This window comes from Rutilus rutilus (assembly GCF_951802725.1).
Source record: "Rutilus rutilus genome assembly, chromosome: 23".
NCBI lineage: Eukaryota > Metazoa > Chordata > Actinopteri > Cypriniformes > Leuciscidae > Rutilus > Rutilus rutilus.
In genome coordinates this window covers 8,456,308-8,472,865 of record NC_140233.1, presented here as the reverse complement: position 1 = coordinate 8,472,865, position 16,558 = coordinate 8,456,308, and the positions used below count along the sequence as shown (strand labels likewise).

Sequence of the window (16,558 nt, the reverse complement as noted above, 5' to 3'; positions counted from 1 at the left end):
ATTGATTAAACCAACACTGCTGTAGTGCTGTGAGTTTCTATTGACACTGCCTCATTTGACATGAATGTTATGTATGTACTGTGAGTCAAGACTGCAGTACATTGACTCGTTAATCAGTAGTGCTGAGTTCAAGTCAGTTCAAGAGTAATTCCTGGGAAATTCTGACCATTGAGTTGAGGACAAAACTTTAGATTTGACCAATTTACAATAATTTACAATCCATATCAAATTCTGAATGTAATATGTAGGCTTAGAGAAATTATTCACATTACTTTATACAATATAGTATATATATATACAGTATGTGGGGTTCAAAAGTCTGAGACCACATTGAAACCTGAAAATAAACAAGTTTAAAGATGTGAGTGAGGTAAAATGAGAAATGTAAGAAATATTTAAGATTCTGTTTTTAGGTCATTCATAAATTAATGAAAGAGATATTAAATCAGACTGTTGTTAATCTATGGACAGGATCTATGTGAAAGGAAAACCTTTTGACCACAAAAGCTAACAACCGTTTTCAAAGAGACAACATGGATTCTTCCTCCAGGGGGCGCATGGGGTATAGAAACCATCATTGTCCTCATGTCACACTGCAAAAATGTAGTTGTATAAATATGTCACTTCTCCAGAGATGTCTTACAGAAAAACTGTGTTTTTATTTTCAGTGCATTCACTGGCACTTTTCTGAGAAAAATCCAGGGGACTGTAATTGATGCTCTTTATTATGCTTTATTGTGATTTTAATTCATTTCATTGGAAGGAAAAGTACAGTACACCATTATATAATGCATTACCACAGAGTCTAAAGAATACAAAAATACCCCCTTCAAGAACCCACTAAATAGATTATTCTTAGAGTGAACTAATACCCCTAGATCAAACCACAAAGAAAAAATAAGTGGTGCAATATTTGCCAAAATAATTTTAGCCATTAATGCACTTCAACAATCAGCTTAAATCATTGTTATTGTCATTTTCAGTTATATATTTTAAAATTGTTGCTTTTTAGTGACAGATTATTGAGTCATCTTTAAATCAGCAGAAATCAAGCAGGATCTTTTTATCCAGAGTTCTTCTAGTCCACACACTCGGTCGGAGTGCATGTGCAGCTCTCAACATATGTGTACTTATGAGGGATCTCACTGCCATTGGCACACTTCAGCTTCACCTCTCGACTGCTGGTTGTCGCCTCTCGACAGCAAGAACAGCTGTGCTTCATGATGTTCTCTTCCATTGAATACCTGTGCAGGTGTCCAAGAAAACACCAGTCATATGAGTGTAGATCAGCTGGATGTGAGTTTATCCTATTATACAGTATCCATGAATGCTAAGGTGCACTTATAAATTACTTCATGTTTATTACAAAGTCTTCAGAAAGAAAGTCTGACAAAATATTATGCAAACAATGTCAGTATAGTTACTCTATATCTCTAAGACTTTACAGTTCATCTGAGAATAAAAAAAAAAAAAAAAAAAAAAATGTGTGTGATCAATAGGTGTGTAATGCTCTCACATTGATTTGGTGTCACAGTGGCCAGCGCAGGAAGTGACTTCTACATTATCAATGGAAGTGCAATCATTGACTTGCAGACGGGTGAAGTTCTTCTCAAGAACACAGTTGCTGGGTTCACCTGAGAGATAATGGAAACAGGTAAGCTTGAGACTCATGAACAGTACATGCATTGCATTTTAGGGCCTATTATGTTATTTTTGATTTACTTAACATCTGTTAAATGATCTGGATGTGAAAGGTGGACACAATTATTTCAACATAAAAAAAATATTGTTTGAGTCAGGGTGTTAAGTATAAAAATATCTTACAGATTTCGCAACATCCATCTGTGTCAAATTGTATTGTTCCCTGTAAAGACACAAACAAATTAGAATAGAAAACGCTATTTAAACATTTCATTCACATGTTCATACTAAAAAGTATGTTTTTTTTGTTTTTTTTTTAATTTAATCTAAGGTTCAAACAGTTAACACTGCCATTTAGAGAATTATTGTATTATATTGTCATCACCCTGTTTTACTTTCTTTCTTGTATGAAACACAAAAGTTATTTATAGCAGAAAGCTGGTCTTTTTAGTACAATGAAAGTAAATGTTGACCGTGGCTGAAACTGACAACTGCAATGTAGGTCTTTTCCTCACACGCTATAAAGAAGAATTAGAGTAAAGCACACAAGTTGTATGATTTTTATTTTATTTTTATCAGTCGTGCTAAGGAGCCCCGCAAATGATATGTGGGTAAGAAAAAAAAAAGTTTTCCAATTTCCAATTTATATATATCGTGGCCATGAGTTAAGAAATTGTTCCCACAATTTAATTTGCCCCCTCGTTTTAGTAAATCATGGACACGTTAAATGAATTTGTTCCCTCATTTTGATTTAAATAAAACTAGGGAACAAATTATTACAATGTGGCCACGATTTAGTAAATCGAGGTAATGAACAAGTAAAACATGCTGAGGAATTAGTAAGTTGTGGGAATGCATTGTTAATTAGTGGCCACTATATACATATATATTATTTTTCCCACGTCATGTACAGGGCTCCCCTGACACCCCCTGACTTGACATCCCCTGGCCCTCTTTTGTCTTTCGCTGCTTGGAACAACATGAGGTTGAGTAAAGTATGACAGAATTTTCCCCTCTTTGATATACTAAACAAACCAAACTGCAACTATTGTTTTGCTAAATTAGGTGTGTCTCTTAGACTGTGTTAATTGTTTTGAGAGCATTGACCTTAGTCTGGAGAAATGTGAAAAAGAAACTTAAGAAAAACAGTGATCCTGTACTTCAAAACCACACATCCAAACTTAAGCACTAGCAGAAAGCAACAGTTAACACAAAAGACAAGCTTACAGGCACACAGTCCTCTGGATTAAAGTCTGGGCATTCTTTAACGCTCTCCACAATCACAAACGAGCCATTCACATTATTGCAGGTACCAGTCGTACATTTGATCTTGTACCCCTCTCGATCCTAAACAAAAAGACAGAGGCTAAATGAGGATGTATACTTATACTGTATACTATACTTTATCTGATGAACTGAAAGAATAAAGAAAACAGTGAGAATGTTTTACACTGTACCTGGAGAGTATGTATGGTGTTGTCTGGCGCATTATAAATACAGCATTTTTGATGGCATAATCCACAGCACTCTCCTTCTTTTTTCACATATTCAAAGCACTTGAAGTGTAAAAAACAAGTTTATAGTTTAATAGTTCACTTATTTTGAAGACTCATTAAGAAGAACCAAGGCCAGATTCACAAAACTTTAAGATCTTCTTAACTGTTATTTTCTTGTTTTCTAACTTATAAAGTTAATATAAAGTATAAAGTTAGTTAGTTATTCAAAAAAATTCCTAAGAATGGTTTTTTTAATCCTTTTTCTTAAGACAGAACTTAAGAAGAATTGAACTTCTTGAATAGAATGTTGTTAAAAATCATCGCAAATAACATGGTCTTAGGAATCAATTGTCTATGAATATGATATAATGGCTCATGCTGTGTTTGCTGTTGTGTGCTGGTGAACAAATCTAAATCTCCACTTTAGAATTAATTCAGAAAAACCATATTGCATTAGAAAGTGACAGTCATACAAAATATATGGAAAATAAGTGTGTCGTGTGGATTTCAATTCTACTTACAGGACGACAGTCACTTTGGCTCCAGTAAGAGCACTTCTCAGAGCTCCTGTCAGTCATAGGCAAGCCATTGATTTCACGACAGGTTACATTTTCACATTTGTCACTGTGGACTTCTCCAATCTAACAAAAGACAAACAGACTCCATGAAGACTGAAGAATGAGAGTAGATTGAATGAAGAAAAGTTTGAGAATGTTTTTAAATGTACCTTGAGAGTATGAGTGGTGTTGTCTAGTGAAACATACACACAGCTATCTGGTATACATGATCCACAGCACTCTCCTTCTTTTTTCTCATATCTAAACCCCTTGGAGTGAAAAACAAAGGCACCTTTTACTGGATTTTCAAATTAGAGACTTTAAGCATTACTGAGGAAAAATAAGAGAAATATCAGTAGCAACAGCCAAAGTACATACAGAACAAGTGTGGATTTAGAGATTCAACTTACAGGATCACAGTCACTTTGGCTCAAGTAAGAGCACTTCTCAGAGCTCCTGTCAGTCACAGGCAAGCCATTGATTTCACGACAGGTAAGTGTTTCACATGTGTAACTTTGGATTTCTCCAATCTAACAAAAGACAGACAGACTCCATGAACACTGAAGAACGAGAGTAGATTGAATGAAGAAAAGTTTGAGAATGTTTTTAAATGTACCTTCAGAGTATGAGTGGTGTTGTCTGGTGCAACATAAACACAGCTATCTTGTATACATGATCCACAGCACTCTTCATCTTTTTTCTCATATCTAAACCCCTTGGAGTGAAAAACAAAGGCACCTTTTACTGGATTTTCAAATTAGAGACTTTAAGCATTACTGAGGAAAAATAAGAGAAATATCAGTAGCAACAACCAAAGTACATACAGAACAAGTGTGGATTTAGAGCTTCAACTTACAGGATCACAGTCACTTTGGCTCAAGTAAGAGCACTTCTCAGAGCTCCTGTCAGTCACAGGCAAGCCATTGATTTCACGACAGGTAAGTGTTTCACATGTGTAAGTTTGGACTTCTCCAATCTAACAAAAGACAGACAGACTCCATGAACACTGAAGAACGAGAGTAGATTGAATGAAGAAAAGTTTGAGAATGTTTTTAAATGTACCTTCAGAGTATGAGTGGTGTTGTCTGGTGCAACATAAACACAGCTATCTTGTATACATGATCCACAGCACTCTTCATCTTTTTTCTCATATCTAAACCCCTTGGAGTGAAAAACAAAGGCACCTTTTACTGGATTTTCAAATTAGAGACTTTAAGCATTACTGAGGAAAAATAAGAGAAATATCAGTAGCAACAACCAAAGTACATACAGAACAAGTGTGGACTTAGAGATTCAACTTACAGGATCACAGTCACTTTGGCTCAAGTAAGAGCACTTCTCAGAGCTCCTGTCAGTCATAAGCGAGCCATTGATTTCACGACAGGTAAGTTTTTCACATGTGTAACTGTGGACTTCTCCAATCTAACAAAAGACAGACAGACTCCATGAAGACTGAAGAACGAGAGTAGATTGAATGAAGAAGAGTTTGAGAATGTTTTTAAATGTACCTTCAGAGTATGAGTGGTGTTGTCTGGTGCAACATAAACACAGCTATCTTGTATACATGATCCACAGCACTCTCCATCTTTTTTCTCATATCTAAACCCCTTGGAGTGAAAAACAAAGGCAACTTTTACTGGATTTTCAAATTAGAGACTTTAAGCATTACTGAGGAAAAATAAGAGAAATATCAGTAGCAACAACCAAAGTACATACAGAACAAGTGTGGATTTAGAGCTTCAACTTACAGGATCACAGTCACTTTGGCTCAAGTAAGAGCACTGCTCAGAGCTCCTGTCAGTCACAGGCAAGCCATTGATTTCACGACAGGTAAGTGTTTCACATGTGTAACTTTGGACTTCTCCAATCTAACAAAAGACAGACAGACTCCATGAACACTGAAGAACGAGAGTAGATTGAATGAAGAAAAGTTTGAGAATGTTTTTAAATGTACCTTCAGAGTATGAGTGGTGTTGTCTGGTGCAACATAAACACAGCTATCTGGTATACATGATCCACAGCACTCTTCATCTTTTTTCTCATATCTAAACCCCTTGGAGTGAAAAACAAAGGCACCTTTTACTGGATTTTCAAATTAGAGACTTTAAGCATTACTGAGGAAAAATAAGAGAAATATCAGTAGCAACAACCAAAGTACATACAGAACAAGTGTGGATTTAGAGCTTCAACTTACAGGATCACAGTCACTTTGGCTCAAGTAAGAGCACTTCTCGGAGCTCCTGTCAGTCATAAGCGAGCCATTGATTTCACTACACGTAAGTTTTTCACATGTGTAACTGTGGACTTCTCCGATCTAACAAAAGACAAATAAACACCATGAAGATTGAAGAACAGAATAGATTAAATGTCTGCTGAACTGAAAGAATGAAGAAAAGTCTGAGAATGTTTTTAAATGTACCTCGAGAGTCTGTCTGGTGTTGTCTGGTGCAACATAAACACAGGCCACTTGTCTACATTCTCCACAGCACTGTCCAGCTTTTATCTCATATTTAAACCCCTTGGAGAGAAAAACAAACAATTTTATACCGACTTTTTAACCAGTACTGAGGAGTAAAAGGTGATGTTAAAAAGAAGATGATCAGATAAGAAAACGATAGAGAAATATAAAAATAAACTGGATGAAAGCAACGGCCAAAGTACAAACAGAACAAGTGTAGATTTAGAGATTCTACTTACAGGATCACAGTCACTGAAATCGCATTCTATGATGTTCTTCTTAATCTCAATCGAGCCATTAATTTTATAGCAAGTAACAGTTTCACATTCGTGAGTGTGAACTTCTCCAACCTGACAAAAGACAGATAGACTCCATTGAAGAACAGAACAGACTGATCAAGTAAAAACAATTTTAACAAATACAAAAACTTAATTTTAATGCATTCGCTTAATTAAGCCAGTCATCCATCTATAATAGCTCATTAATATTAAATGAACCCAGCTCACCTCATACTCAGTGTTATTGTACACACAGACGTCTTTGGGCACTGAACAGAGAAAAATAAACAATTTTGGGAATTGCTTATAGAAAAAATTCACCCAAAAATGGAAATTCTGATATCATTTACTCACTCTCATATCATTCCAAAACCCATTTAACCTTCATTCTTTCATGGAACACAAAAGAAGAAAGAATGCACTTTTCCAATCAGTTGCAATCAATGGGCACTGAAGCTTTAAAGTGCAAACGCAATAACACAAAAACACCATGAATGTAACATAAAAGTGGATTACGCTGCTGAATTCATTGAACACCTTTGAAGACATTGTAATATGTCCAAATTAGTACAAGCCATTTGGACTACATTTGTGACACATTCAGTGCTTTTGTATTCTTTTGGAAGCAAACAATCAACAACAAAAAAAGTCCACATTTATTTCAACTGCAGGATCAAACGGTTTCTCCTCTTGTTTTCTAACAACTCACAGTTATACGGGTTTGGAATATTATGAGGAAAAGTAAATGATGAGAGAAACTTTAAGACTTACCACAGGGTGGACAGCAACTGCCTTCAGATGTATTTGATGCTAACTCGTATCCCAAATCACATTTCTTCCCAAAACACTTCTCAAAATCACAAACTGGATGGGTGAAGAATATTTATATTAATATTGTTGAATGTATTAAATCATTTTTATGTGTTCATGGCTGTTATTAGGTCAAAGTGGAAGAAACATCAAGTGGTTAAATGCTTAATTTATGTCTATGACGACACCAGCAGGTTCAAACTATATGAAGGAAGGAAGTATTTATATAGAGCTTTTATTATGTACTGATGTACACCCAAAGGGTATATCAGGGGGTCTCTTCTCACCCACCACCTGTGTGCGGCACACAGTGCAACGACGCCAGTATGCTTAACACACACCAGCTATAGGTCGAGCAGAGAGAGTGATAGAGCCAATTCAATGGATGGGGATTATTAGTATTATTATTATTATTATTATTATTATAGGACATGATTGATAAGGGCCAATGGAAGGAATTTGGCCAGAACACCAGAGTACACCTCTACTCTTTACGAGAAATGATATGGTAGTTTTAATGACCACAGAGACTCAGGTCCTCAGTTTAACATATCATCTTAAGGACAGTGCCTGTTTTACAGTATAGTTTCCCCATCACTATACTGGGGCTTTAGGACCCACACAGAAGTTATGTTAATGTTGTGAGCACCCCCTGTCGGCCTTACTAACACCTCTTCCAGCAGCTACCTAGATTTCCCAGAAGGTCTCCCATCCAGGTACAGACCAGATTTTGCTGACCAGATGAACCAGATGAGACATTTGTTTAATTTTAAATGTCTTTTAAGTACTTGTGTGTTTTGAATTCCCTGTTGTTCTTGCCCATGCACCATGTGAGCAATTACAAACAACTTTTACTGTATTCATTGAAACTTCTGCTCAAAAGATTCTCAGCAGTGACTATGTACATTTATATGTCTGTCAAACACATTTTTTAAACCTTGAATCAAGAGGAATCCCTATATCAGCTGTCTTTGACTCTTGATCAATCCTTGATGACTCACCACAAGTTGGACAGCAGTTTATAACTATGCTTTTGTATTCGTCACCACAGGTCTCCGTAGGACACTTTAAAGGCTCTTTCAAAAGTGTGCCATAAGTACTGCAATTATGGATCTCACACTCATCTGTCCATGTCTCCCCAGGCTGTAGGAGAAGATAGTTGATAGTTAGTTTTGGTAATTTTAGTTCCCTTTCGTAAAGGGAACTCCCGCTGCATCGATACTCGATACTTTGGGGAATGCCTTCGGCATGAAGCGTCTGAAGTCAACTATGGAACTATCCCAATCTTGATTGGTGCAACGTCACCCGTGACGTCGCATGTGACGGTGATCCGGAAGCTACAAAAGGGTCACAGGAACCAGGAAATGTTAGCTTCTGGTCTTCAGCAAGCGCTCTATGTCATCTTGTCTGTTCTATTTGGTGTTGTCTGTCCCGTGAAAAGAGTATTATTTATGGTGAATAAAAGAGAAGCTATTCAGGCAGTGTGCGTCCCCTTGCCCACGTTATTTAAGCGAGGGTGACACACACTCGCTTTGTGTAGTTTGTCTGGGAGTGGAGCATGCACGAGCGGTGCTCGAGGGCGCTGTCTGTGCAAACTGTTTTCAATGAAAAAGCTCCGCTCCCGTTTGAGCTTGTTCGATCAATTAGATCAGGCTCGCGTTTCCAGTGCATCAGGTCCCGCGTCTGTTGAGGCAGCGCGCCGCTTGTATGCATAGGATTCGCACGTGGGGCTGGCATATGATACTGAGACGGTTGCGACCCTTTCTCAGTGTTTATTAACCAGCTCCACTGGTCTCGCGCACGGTTCGGAAGCCCGCGCTGCGGCTTCTTCCGACCGTGTTAAAGACAGAGCGTTTGATTCGATCAAATAGATCAGGCTCGCGTTTCCAGTGCATCAGGTCCCGCGTCTGTTGAGGCAGCGCGCTACTTGTATGCATGGGATTCGCACGTGGGGCTGGCATATAATACTGAGACGGTTGCGACCCTTTCTCAGTGTTTATTAACCAGCTCCACTGGTCTCGCGCACGGTTCGGAAGCCCGCGCTGCGGCTTCTTCCGACCGTGTTAAAGACACAGCGTTTGATTTATCTGGCTCCGAGGAGTTAGATATTATTTATCAACACTGAATCACGTGGATATGGGGATTCGCCACCCCATATTCCCGTTAGTGAGGAGTTGCTGGAGATTGTAATCTGGGCAGTGGTTCAATTAAATGTTAAATGGCCATATAATAAGCAGGAAGCGACTAAGAAAAATAAAATGAATGAGCGCTTCCTGCAGACCCAGTCACAATCTTCGTGTCAGAGCCTTCCCTTTTTTCACTGATCTCCATACTGAGGTATCGAGATCGTGGAAAAATCCATTTTCATCTCAATTATTTCCCCCCCATGTATATATTTACTCATCCATTAGGGAATCTAATGAAAATGGTTATGAGGTGATGGCTCGGGTTGAGGAATATTTTGCGAAATATTTTCTCCCCGACATTGCGTCACCCCTGATAGCTCAGACACTTCCCTCCAAATCTCGTACATCGAATTTGTTAGGGAAAGCATATATGGCGGTGGGTCGAGCCGGTGCATGCCCACACACAATGGGGTTATTACAGGCATATCTGGCTGACCTCCTCAAGCAGGTGGATGATAACTGGGAGGTCTCACTCAATGGTATTACTGAATTTCATAGAGTAGCTGACTTATCTCTTCGTATTATTAAAGAGACGGTCCGTGCTATTGGCCGTTCTATGGCAGCACTAGTCGTCTCAGAGAGACATTTATGGCTTAATCGCTTGTGGATCGGGGAGAAAGACAGGGCTTTCCTTCTCGATGCTCCCCTTTCACCTTCCGGCCTCTTTGGCGACGCGGCAAGATCCGTTGTCGAGAGGCTTCAGGAGGCAGAGCGACAATCAGCTATCCCCAGTTGTCAGTCCAGGTCTCATGGGGTTGCTGCCAGGGGGCAGCCTCATGGGACAGCCGCCAGCTCCTCATATTTTGAGAAGGTTTCCTCTCGTGCCCCCCCGTATAAGGCTTGGGGCCAGAAGAAACTTTCTCGCACGAAGCACTCCATACCGAAGACAGGTCTGAGGACTGTCTCTCGGGCTAAGATGGCTTCAACTAAGAGGTCTTGTCGTAACACGCAGACCCTTATGGGCATTCCCCCAGGAGAGCGAGTACAGGAGTCTCGCCCCCTTATGCAGCCCTTAGGAAATCGATGTTTGCTTCCCGCCGCCGATGGCGCTTCGGGACACATCGGCTTCCAGCGAACACAAATCGCAGTATCTGCCCGATAACGTTGCGGCCCTGTCGAGTTCGCCGCCTCTCAGGAGGTCTGTAGAGAGCATATTTCGGTTAGTTCCTGCCAGTTAGCTGCTTCAGGTCACCGAAGCCATTTGGAAATTTATAGCCGAGGCCAGTCTCGAGGGACTGGTCCCCATAATGGCATATTTAGACACCCCGAGGGGTCTTCAAAATATATCCTAGGGGGTCCTGCTTACAGTGGAGCTAATATACAAATATTATCTACTAAGGGTGGTTCACATGTCGGCCAGCCCCGAGCAGGGTCGGTTCTTGGAACAGGAAGTCTAGTCCCTCTTAACACAGGAAACCTCAAAGTGGGCTCTTCCTTGGTTACGGGAGCCTGGGTTCTACAGCTGGCACTTCATAGTTCCTATGAGGGGGGGAGTTAGGCCTTATTTTGGATCTCATGGTACTGGATCAACCTCCGAGGGGGTTCAGATTCAAGTTACCGACTGTTAGTCAGACCAGCTCCGAGGACTGGTCTGTCTTGATAGATCCACAAGCTCCTTAACTCCTCTTTCCCTTATAACCCTATCACAGGAAGTTTCCGGATCCGCTTTTGGGGGGAAAAGCGCATCAGTTCTGGACTCTTCCAGTCGGCCTAGCCTTATCCCCTCGCACCTTCACTAAATGTATGGACACGGCCCTTGCTCCATTGAGACTTCAGGGGGTCCGTATCTTATAGATGACTGGCTCATTTTGGCTCAGTCGAAAAGAACTAGCAATTCAACATCGAGATGTTGTTTTGCGTCATCTGAGGTGTGTGGGGTTGAGACTCAATGTGAAGGAAAGTTCCTTAACTCCTCTTCAGAGGACTACGTCCCTGGGAGTAGAGTGGGACTTAGTCACGATGCGGGCACAATTGTCTCCTGCTCGTATAAATACTATCTTAAACACATTGAAGAGTATTAGGTTAGGCCAGGCTATCACTGTCAAACACTTTCAAGGAGTTTTGGGTCTTATGGCTGCAGCTTCCACGGTAGTACCCTTTGGTCTGCTCCATATGAGGGCCTTGCAGTGGTGGCTCAGGAACAAGGGTTTTTGTCCTCTGGGAAACCCTTTTCGTACGATCAGAGTTACGCGCAGATGCCTTCGTTCTCTTGTCGTATGGAAGAAACCATGGTTCCTGTCTCAGGGCCCGGTTTTGTGAGCACCATGTGAGAGAAAAACTCTGACCACGGATGCGTCCCTAACGGGCTGGGGTACGGTTATGGAGGGCCGTTACACCCGAGGTACTTGGAAAGACCATCATCTCACATTGCATATTAATCGCTTGGAGATGTTGGCCGTATTTTTGCCCTGAGGCACTTCCTTGTAGACCTCAGAGGCCATCATGTTCTTGTTAGGACAGACAATATGTCGGTGGTCTCTTATATCAACTGCCAAGGGAGGATTGAGACCTCGCCCTCTTTGTAGACTGGCGCATCAAATTCTTCTTTGGTCCCAGGACAAATTTCTCTCCATCAGATCTATTTATATTCCTGGGGTTGATAATATGGGAGCAGACATCCTGTCGAGGCAGGGGCTGAGGCCCGGGGAATGGCGGCTCCACCCTGAAGTGGTTGAGCTTATATGGAGAGAGTTTGGCCGGGCGGAGGTTGACCTGTTTCGCTTATCATGAGAACTCTCATTGCCCGCTCTGGTACTCTCTCTCACATCCAGCTCCTTTGGGCTTGGATGCCATGGTACAGATGTGGCCGAGGTCTGTGGCTCTGCTCCCTGGGGTTCTAGAAAGGGTCAGGAGGTACGGAGTGAGACTACTCCTTGTAGCTCCGTACTGGCAGGCCCGAATTTGGTTTTCGGACCTTATTAGTCTCTTGGAGAGTTCTCCATGGAAAATTCCTATTAGGAGAGATCTTCTGTCTCAGGCTGATGGTACATTATTTCATCCCCGACCAGAGTAATGGAGACTATGGGTCTGGCCCCTGAGGGGGTCACACCCATAATTAGGTTGCCCTTTCCACCGAGGTGGTCAGGACATCCATACTAGAACCCCACTCTACTAGGAACTAAACAATTAAGTTAGGGAGGGCATTGAACCCAGTTTATTACTGCCCACTGGCTTCAGTACTGGTGTTCCATCCCGCTCTCTAACGGGATCTCCTGTTCATGCTTAGGGCCTCTGTGGCGGCCTCAGTGCCCTCCGCAAGCCTCTAAGGGTGTTCTCGAAAGGACGTTCCCACTGAAACTCCATGTTCCTGTAGATTGGAGGATGAATCCTTTTCATCCAGCCTATTGGCATCAGGCTGATGGGTTATCCCTGGCACCCATCATGTCCTGTGGGTGAGGTATACGAATATATATTTGAGATATATAAGTATATATAGGAGAATCTATTGAGTCTGCTTCCTGCTCGTCTTACTCCCTGGAAGAGTGGTGGTGCTGCCCCCTCTTACTTGCTAGCGTGGGAGCCACTCAACGTTATTTTTGCCCGGTACTGAGGTACCTGTAGGCAATGTTAAGATTCTTCGGGTATTCCATCCTCCATCGCATGTGTCGGATGGTCAAGGTCGTAGCCTTTGAGGTTCCTACATTAGGCCTTAGGCTGAGAGGAGTCAGTCCATCTAGTTATGCATCAAGGGTTAGGAGCTATTCCCTTTATTAAGAGTACAGTTGGTTATCTAAAACCACTTATATTTGAAGTACAAGGTGCGCTTTTGCTTTCACCTCTCATCTAATATTTTCTACGGTCTGGGGCTCCCATCCATGAGGTCAGTCGAGCCTCCGGCTCCAGACCTCCCCTTCTTGCACCAAATCTTATGACAAGCTAGTTTGGATCTGCCCTCCACTCATTCTATCGTCCGTGAGTGTGCCAGATGCTTTACACCAGGGCGTTTTCTCTCAGTGTGGCGGCGTGGGTATTTGTTCCCCAAAGTATCGAGTATCGATGCAGCGGGAGTTCCCTTTACGAAAGGGAACGTCTCGGGTTACGTATGTAACCCTCGTTCCCTGAGTAGGGAACGAGACGCTGCATCCCTCGGCCACACTTTTCGCGCCCCTGAGAACGACTTGCTTTGACCAATTAGAAGCTAACATTTCCTGGTTCCTGTGACCCTTTTGTAGCTTCCGGATCACCGTCACATGCGACGTCACGGGTGACGTTGCACCAATCAAGATTGGGATAGTTCCATAGTTGACTTCAGACGCTTCATGCCGAAGGCATTCCCCAAAGTATCGAGTATCGATGCAGCGTCTCGTTCCCTACTCAGGGAACGAGGGTTACATACGTAACCCGAGACGTTTGTTATGATTACAAATTATTCTGAAAATATGGGACTTCTCTAACTAAAATGAGTTAAGATGCTGCAAGTTTGGTCATACGCAGGGGTAGGGCCACAGCTGACAGGGCTGTTGGTAAGGGGGAAAAAGGGGGGAATGAGGGCCCTGGACAATGATGCACAAGTGACATACCTGTCTAGGTAATCCATTAGAGTCAATGCAATCTACATAGATGCAACAAAAACAATAACATGATCAAAAATATGACATAAAGGTGCATTAAACTAGCAAACAGAGAAAGTAAACGAAGTAACACTTCTTACCGCAGTAAGTTGTACACAGATTTGATGTCATATTAACCCGATATTGGTCATCAGGACAGTAACAACCTTCTGTTATAGTTTGGTTACAATCTTTGCATTCATTGTCCCCATACATAGCATTGTACCTAGTTGAAAAGTAAAATAGAAGTAGAAATTTGTAAGATAAAGACCAGAGCATTCAGTATTATAATTATAATACAACAATAGTAGTATAATACAAATACAATTATAATAGATATGGACTGATAAGGATTATTACGATGTACTGCAGGATTTTTCCACTTTAGGTCCGCATGCCTTGTAGACTTTGCCACTGGGGCACTTGAATTCTGTTACAGAAATCAATGACAAGATTCATGGCCCTTTCAGTTCCAATATTGTAGTATCATGAATTACAACAGTGAAAGTACAATCAATCATATACACACACATTATACACGTTAATGTTACTACAATCGTGAGTGCATTTGTGAGTTTACCACATAGCCCTTTGAGGATAGGGGAGCTTCTCCAGTCCACACAGATAGACGTCTGACCACATAGCCGTGCATAGGCCTCCACACTGGCACAGGCAGCAGACTCATTTTTCAATCTGAGTACATCATATTTACACGCCTCATAATAGCCCTGATAGGGAACGCCATTGTGGCAGCTGTAAAACACACTGTGGACAGAATGCAAAATTGTGAGCCCCAAATAAATTACATTTCACTTAGTAGAGCATAACTAAAAAACATGCATTGTATTAACATCATGATTTAATTCTGTTTAATAACACTTTTAATAGAAAACTTTGTTACGAACAATTCTGTTTGTCCTTTGCCTTACTTGCTCTTGATGACTTCACAGACAGTTGGAGGTGGTCCTGGAGTAGTAGAATGTGGTCCTGGAGGAGGAGGAGAAGGAGGTGGAGGTAATTTACATCCTGGGGGGACCATCCAAAACTGTGCCGCGTGCTCACATGATTTGTCGATTGTTCCATTAGGAAGTCTGCAGTCATCTGTGGTGCTGTTGTCACAAAACCCTACAAAATATCAACAGAATTTCAAAAAATGAATGAACAGAACCAAAAGCCAAACTGTGTACCATGATGGTGAATTTTCAGCTGCAATAAATCAGGATGGAGAAGGAACTTTACTGACCAATTCAACAACAGCTATATTCAGGTAGAGTCTAAATTTAGCTACTCTTTTAAGAAAACAGTTTTTGCTTTATTTTTACAACTTTATGCTTCACTTGAGACATGTCGAGCTTCGATGATAAATAAAGTCTTTCATTATACAACTAGATCTGTACTCACCACATTGTCCCCGAGTATTATGATGGAAGTAGGAGAATGGGAGTTTGATTAGGATGCTCATATAACTGACTGTAATTAAAGTTTTGATTTCAGAGATGTTAAGAGTCGTTTCCATGCCAGTAGTGGTGATGATGATGCCCTTGTTTATGTATGTTGGCTTCTTCACTACATCATCAACATAGACCTAAGGGAAATATTTATGTTGAAAGTTGTAATAATGTGTATTACATGAATTTGTTGTAGAGCAGTATTGCAGAATAAACTCATATTAGCATGGAAAAATGTCTTTCTTTGTGTTGATTGTGTTTTAAGGAGGTTTTTAATTCAAGGTCAGCATTCCCTCAGTAACTGCAGGACTTATTTAGATTTCTGCAGTACAGGATTATATTTCTGAGTGGGTTTTGTGAGGGGAAAACGTGGGGGATCTAAATTAAGGGGGAATGGTAAGAAAGAAAATCACTGTAAGAAGAGAGCAGGTGTACAAGTGAAATTCAGCGTGAGTGGGATACTAAAAACTTGCAGGAGCAGGTGGGAGTGAGATTAAGCAATTCTGTGCAAACTTAGTTTTAAACACTTGGCATGTTTTTGTTTTTTGTAAACAATTTTTTTTGAATAAACTTACTTTGACCACTTTATTATTGTCACTTGTCAGCTTGATTTTGTAGGATTTGTAATACACAAGCACATACTCAGGACAAGCAAGATCAGTATTACAATAATAGTTTTTAACATGGACACTGATATTGTATTTTGGGATGATTTCTTCGAACAAAACATAAGTGCAGTTTCCTTGAAAAGCATAATATTGTCCATCAAAAGTTCTATAATGTGGGTCACCCCAGGAACCGCATACACCTGTTGGAGAATAAAACAGAGATAAATATAATGCACTGCCAAAACAACATAATTTTTGATTATGCACCTTTAAGATAAAAAATATATATATATATTTATATAATTTAAACTCACATTCACACTCGTACTGATAGCAGCAGCCATTTTTATAATACGCCTTCACAGGATAAAGTCCATTAACACATGAAGCTGGAATTATTGGCTCACATTGTACAGGTTCTGTTACGATTTTTCCTTCTTTGCACGTTTTGATAGTGCATTCATTTGTCTATTATAAATAAAAGAGTTCAAAAATATTGAAGAACAAAGGTTAATAAAACAGGGTC

The 16,558-nt window shown here is 40.6% G+C and overlaps 1 protein-coding gene across 1 annotated transcript; it reads right to left on the bottom strand.

Annotated features, from left to right (window-relative positions):
* Window positions 1-714: 714 nt before the first annotated feature.
* On the bottom strand, window positions 715-4,220 carry LOC311283041 (intestinal mucin-like protein). Its single transcript, XM_084397203.1, has 8 exons — window positions 4,105-4,220; window positions 3,865-3,963; window positions 3,659-3,778; window positions 3,099-3,197; window positions 2,869-2,988; window positions 1,825-1,864; window positions 1,517-1,634; window positions 715-1,244 (listed from the first exon to the last, which is right to left on the bottom strand). Exons 3-8 carry the CDS (start codon window positions 3,713-3,715, stop codon window positions 1,079-1,081), a joined length of 600 nt encoding a protein of 199 aa, XP_084253329.1. The 5' UTR covers window positions 3,716-3,778; window positions 3,865-3,963; window positions 4,105-4,220; the 3' UTR covers window positions 715-1,078.
* Window positions 4,221-16,558: the final 12,338 nt, after the last annotated feature.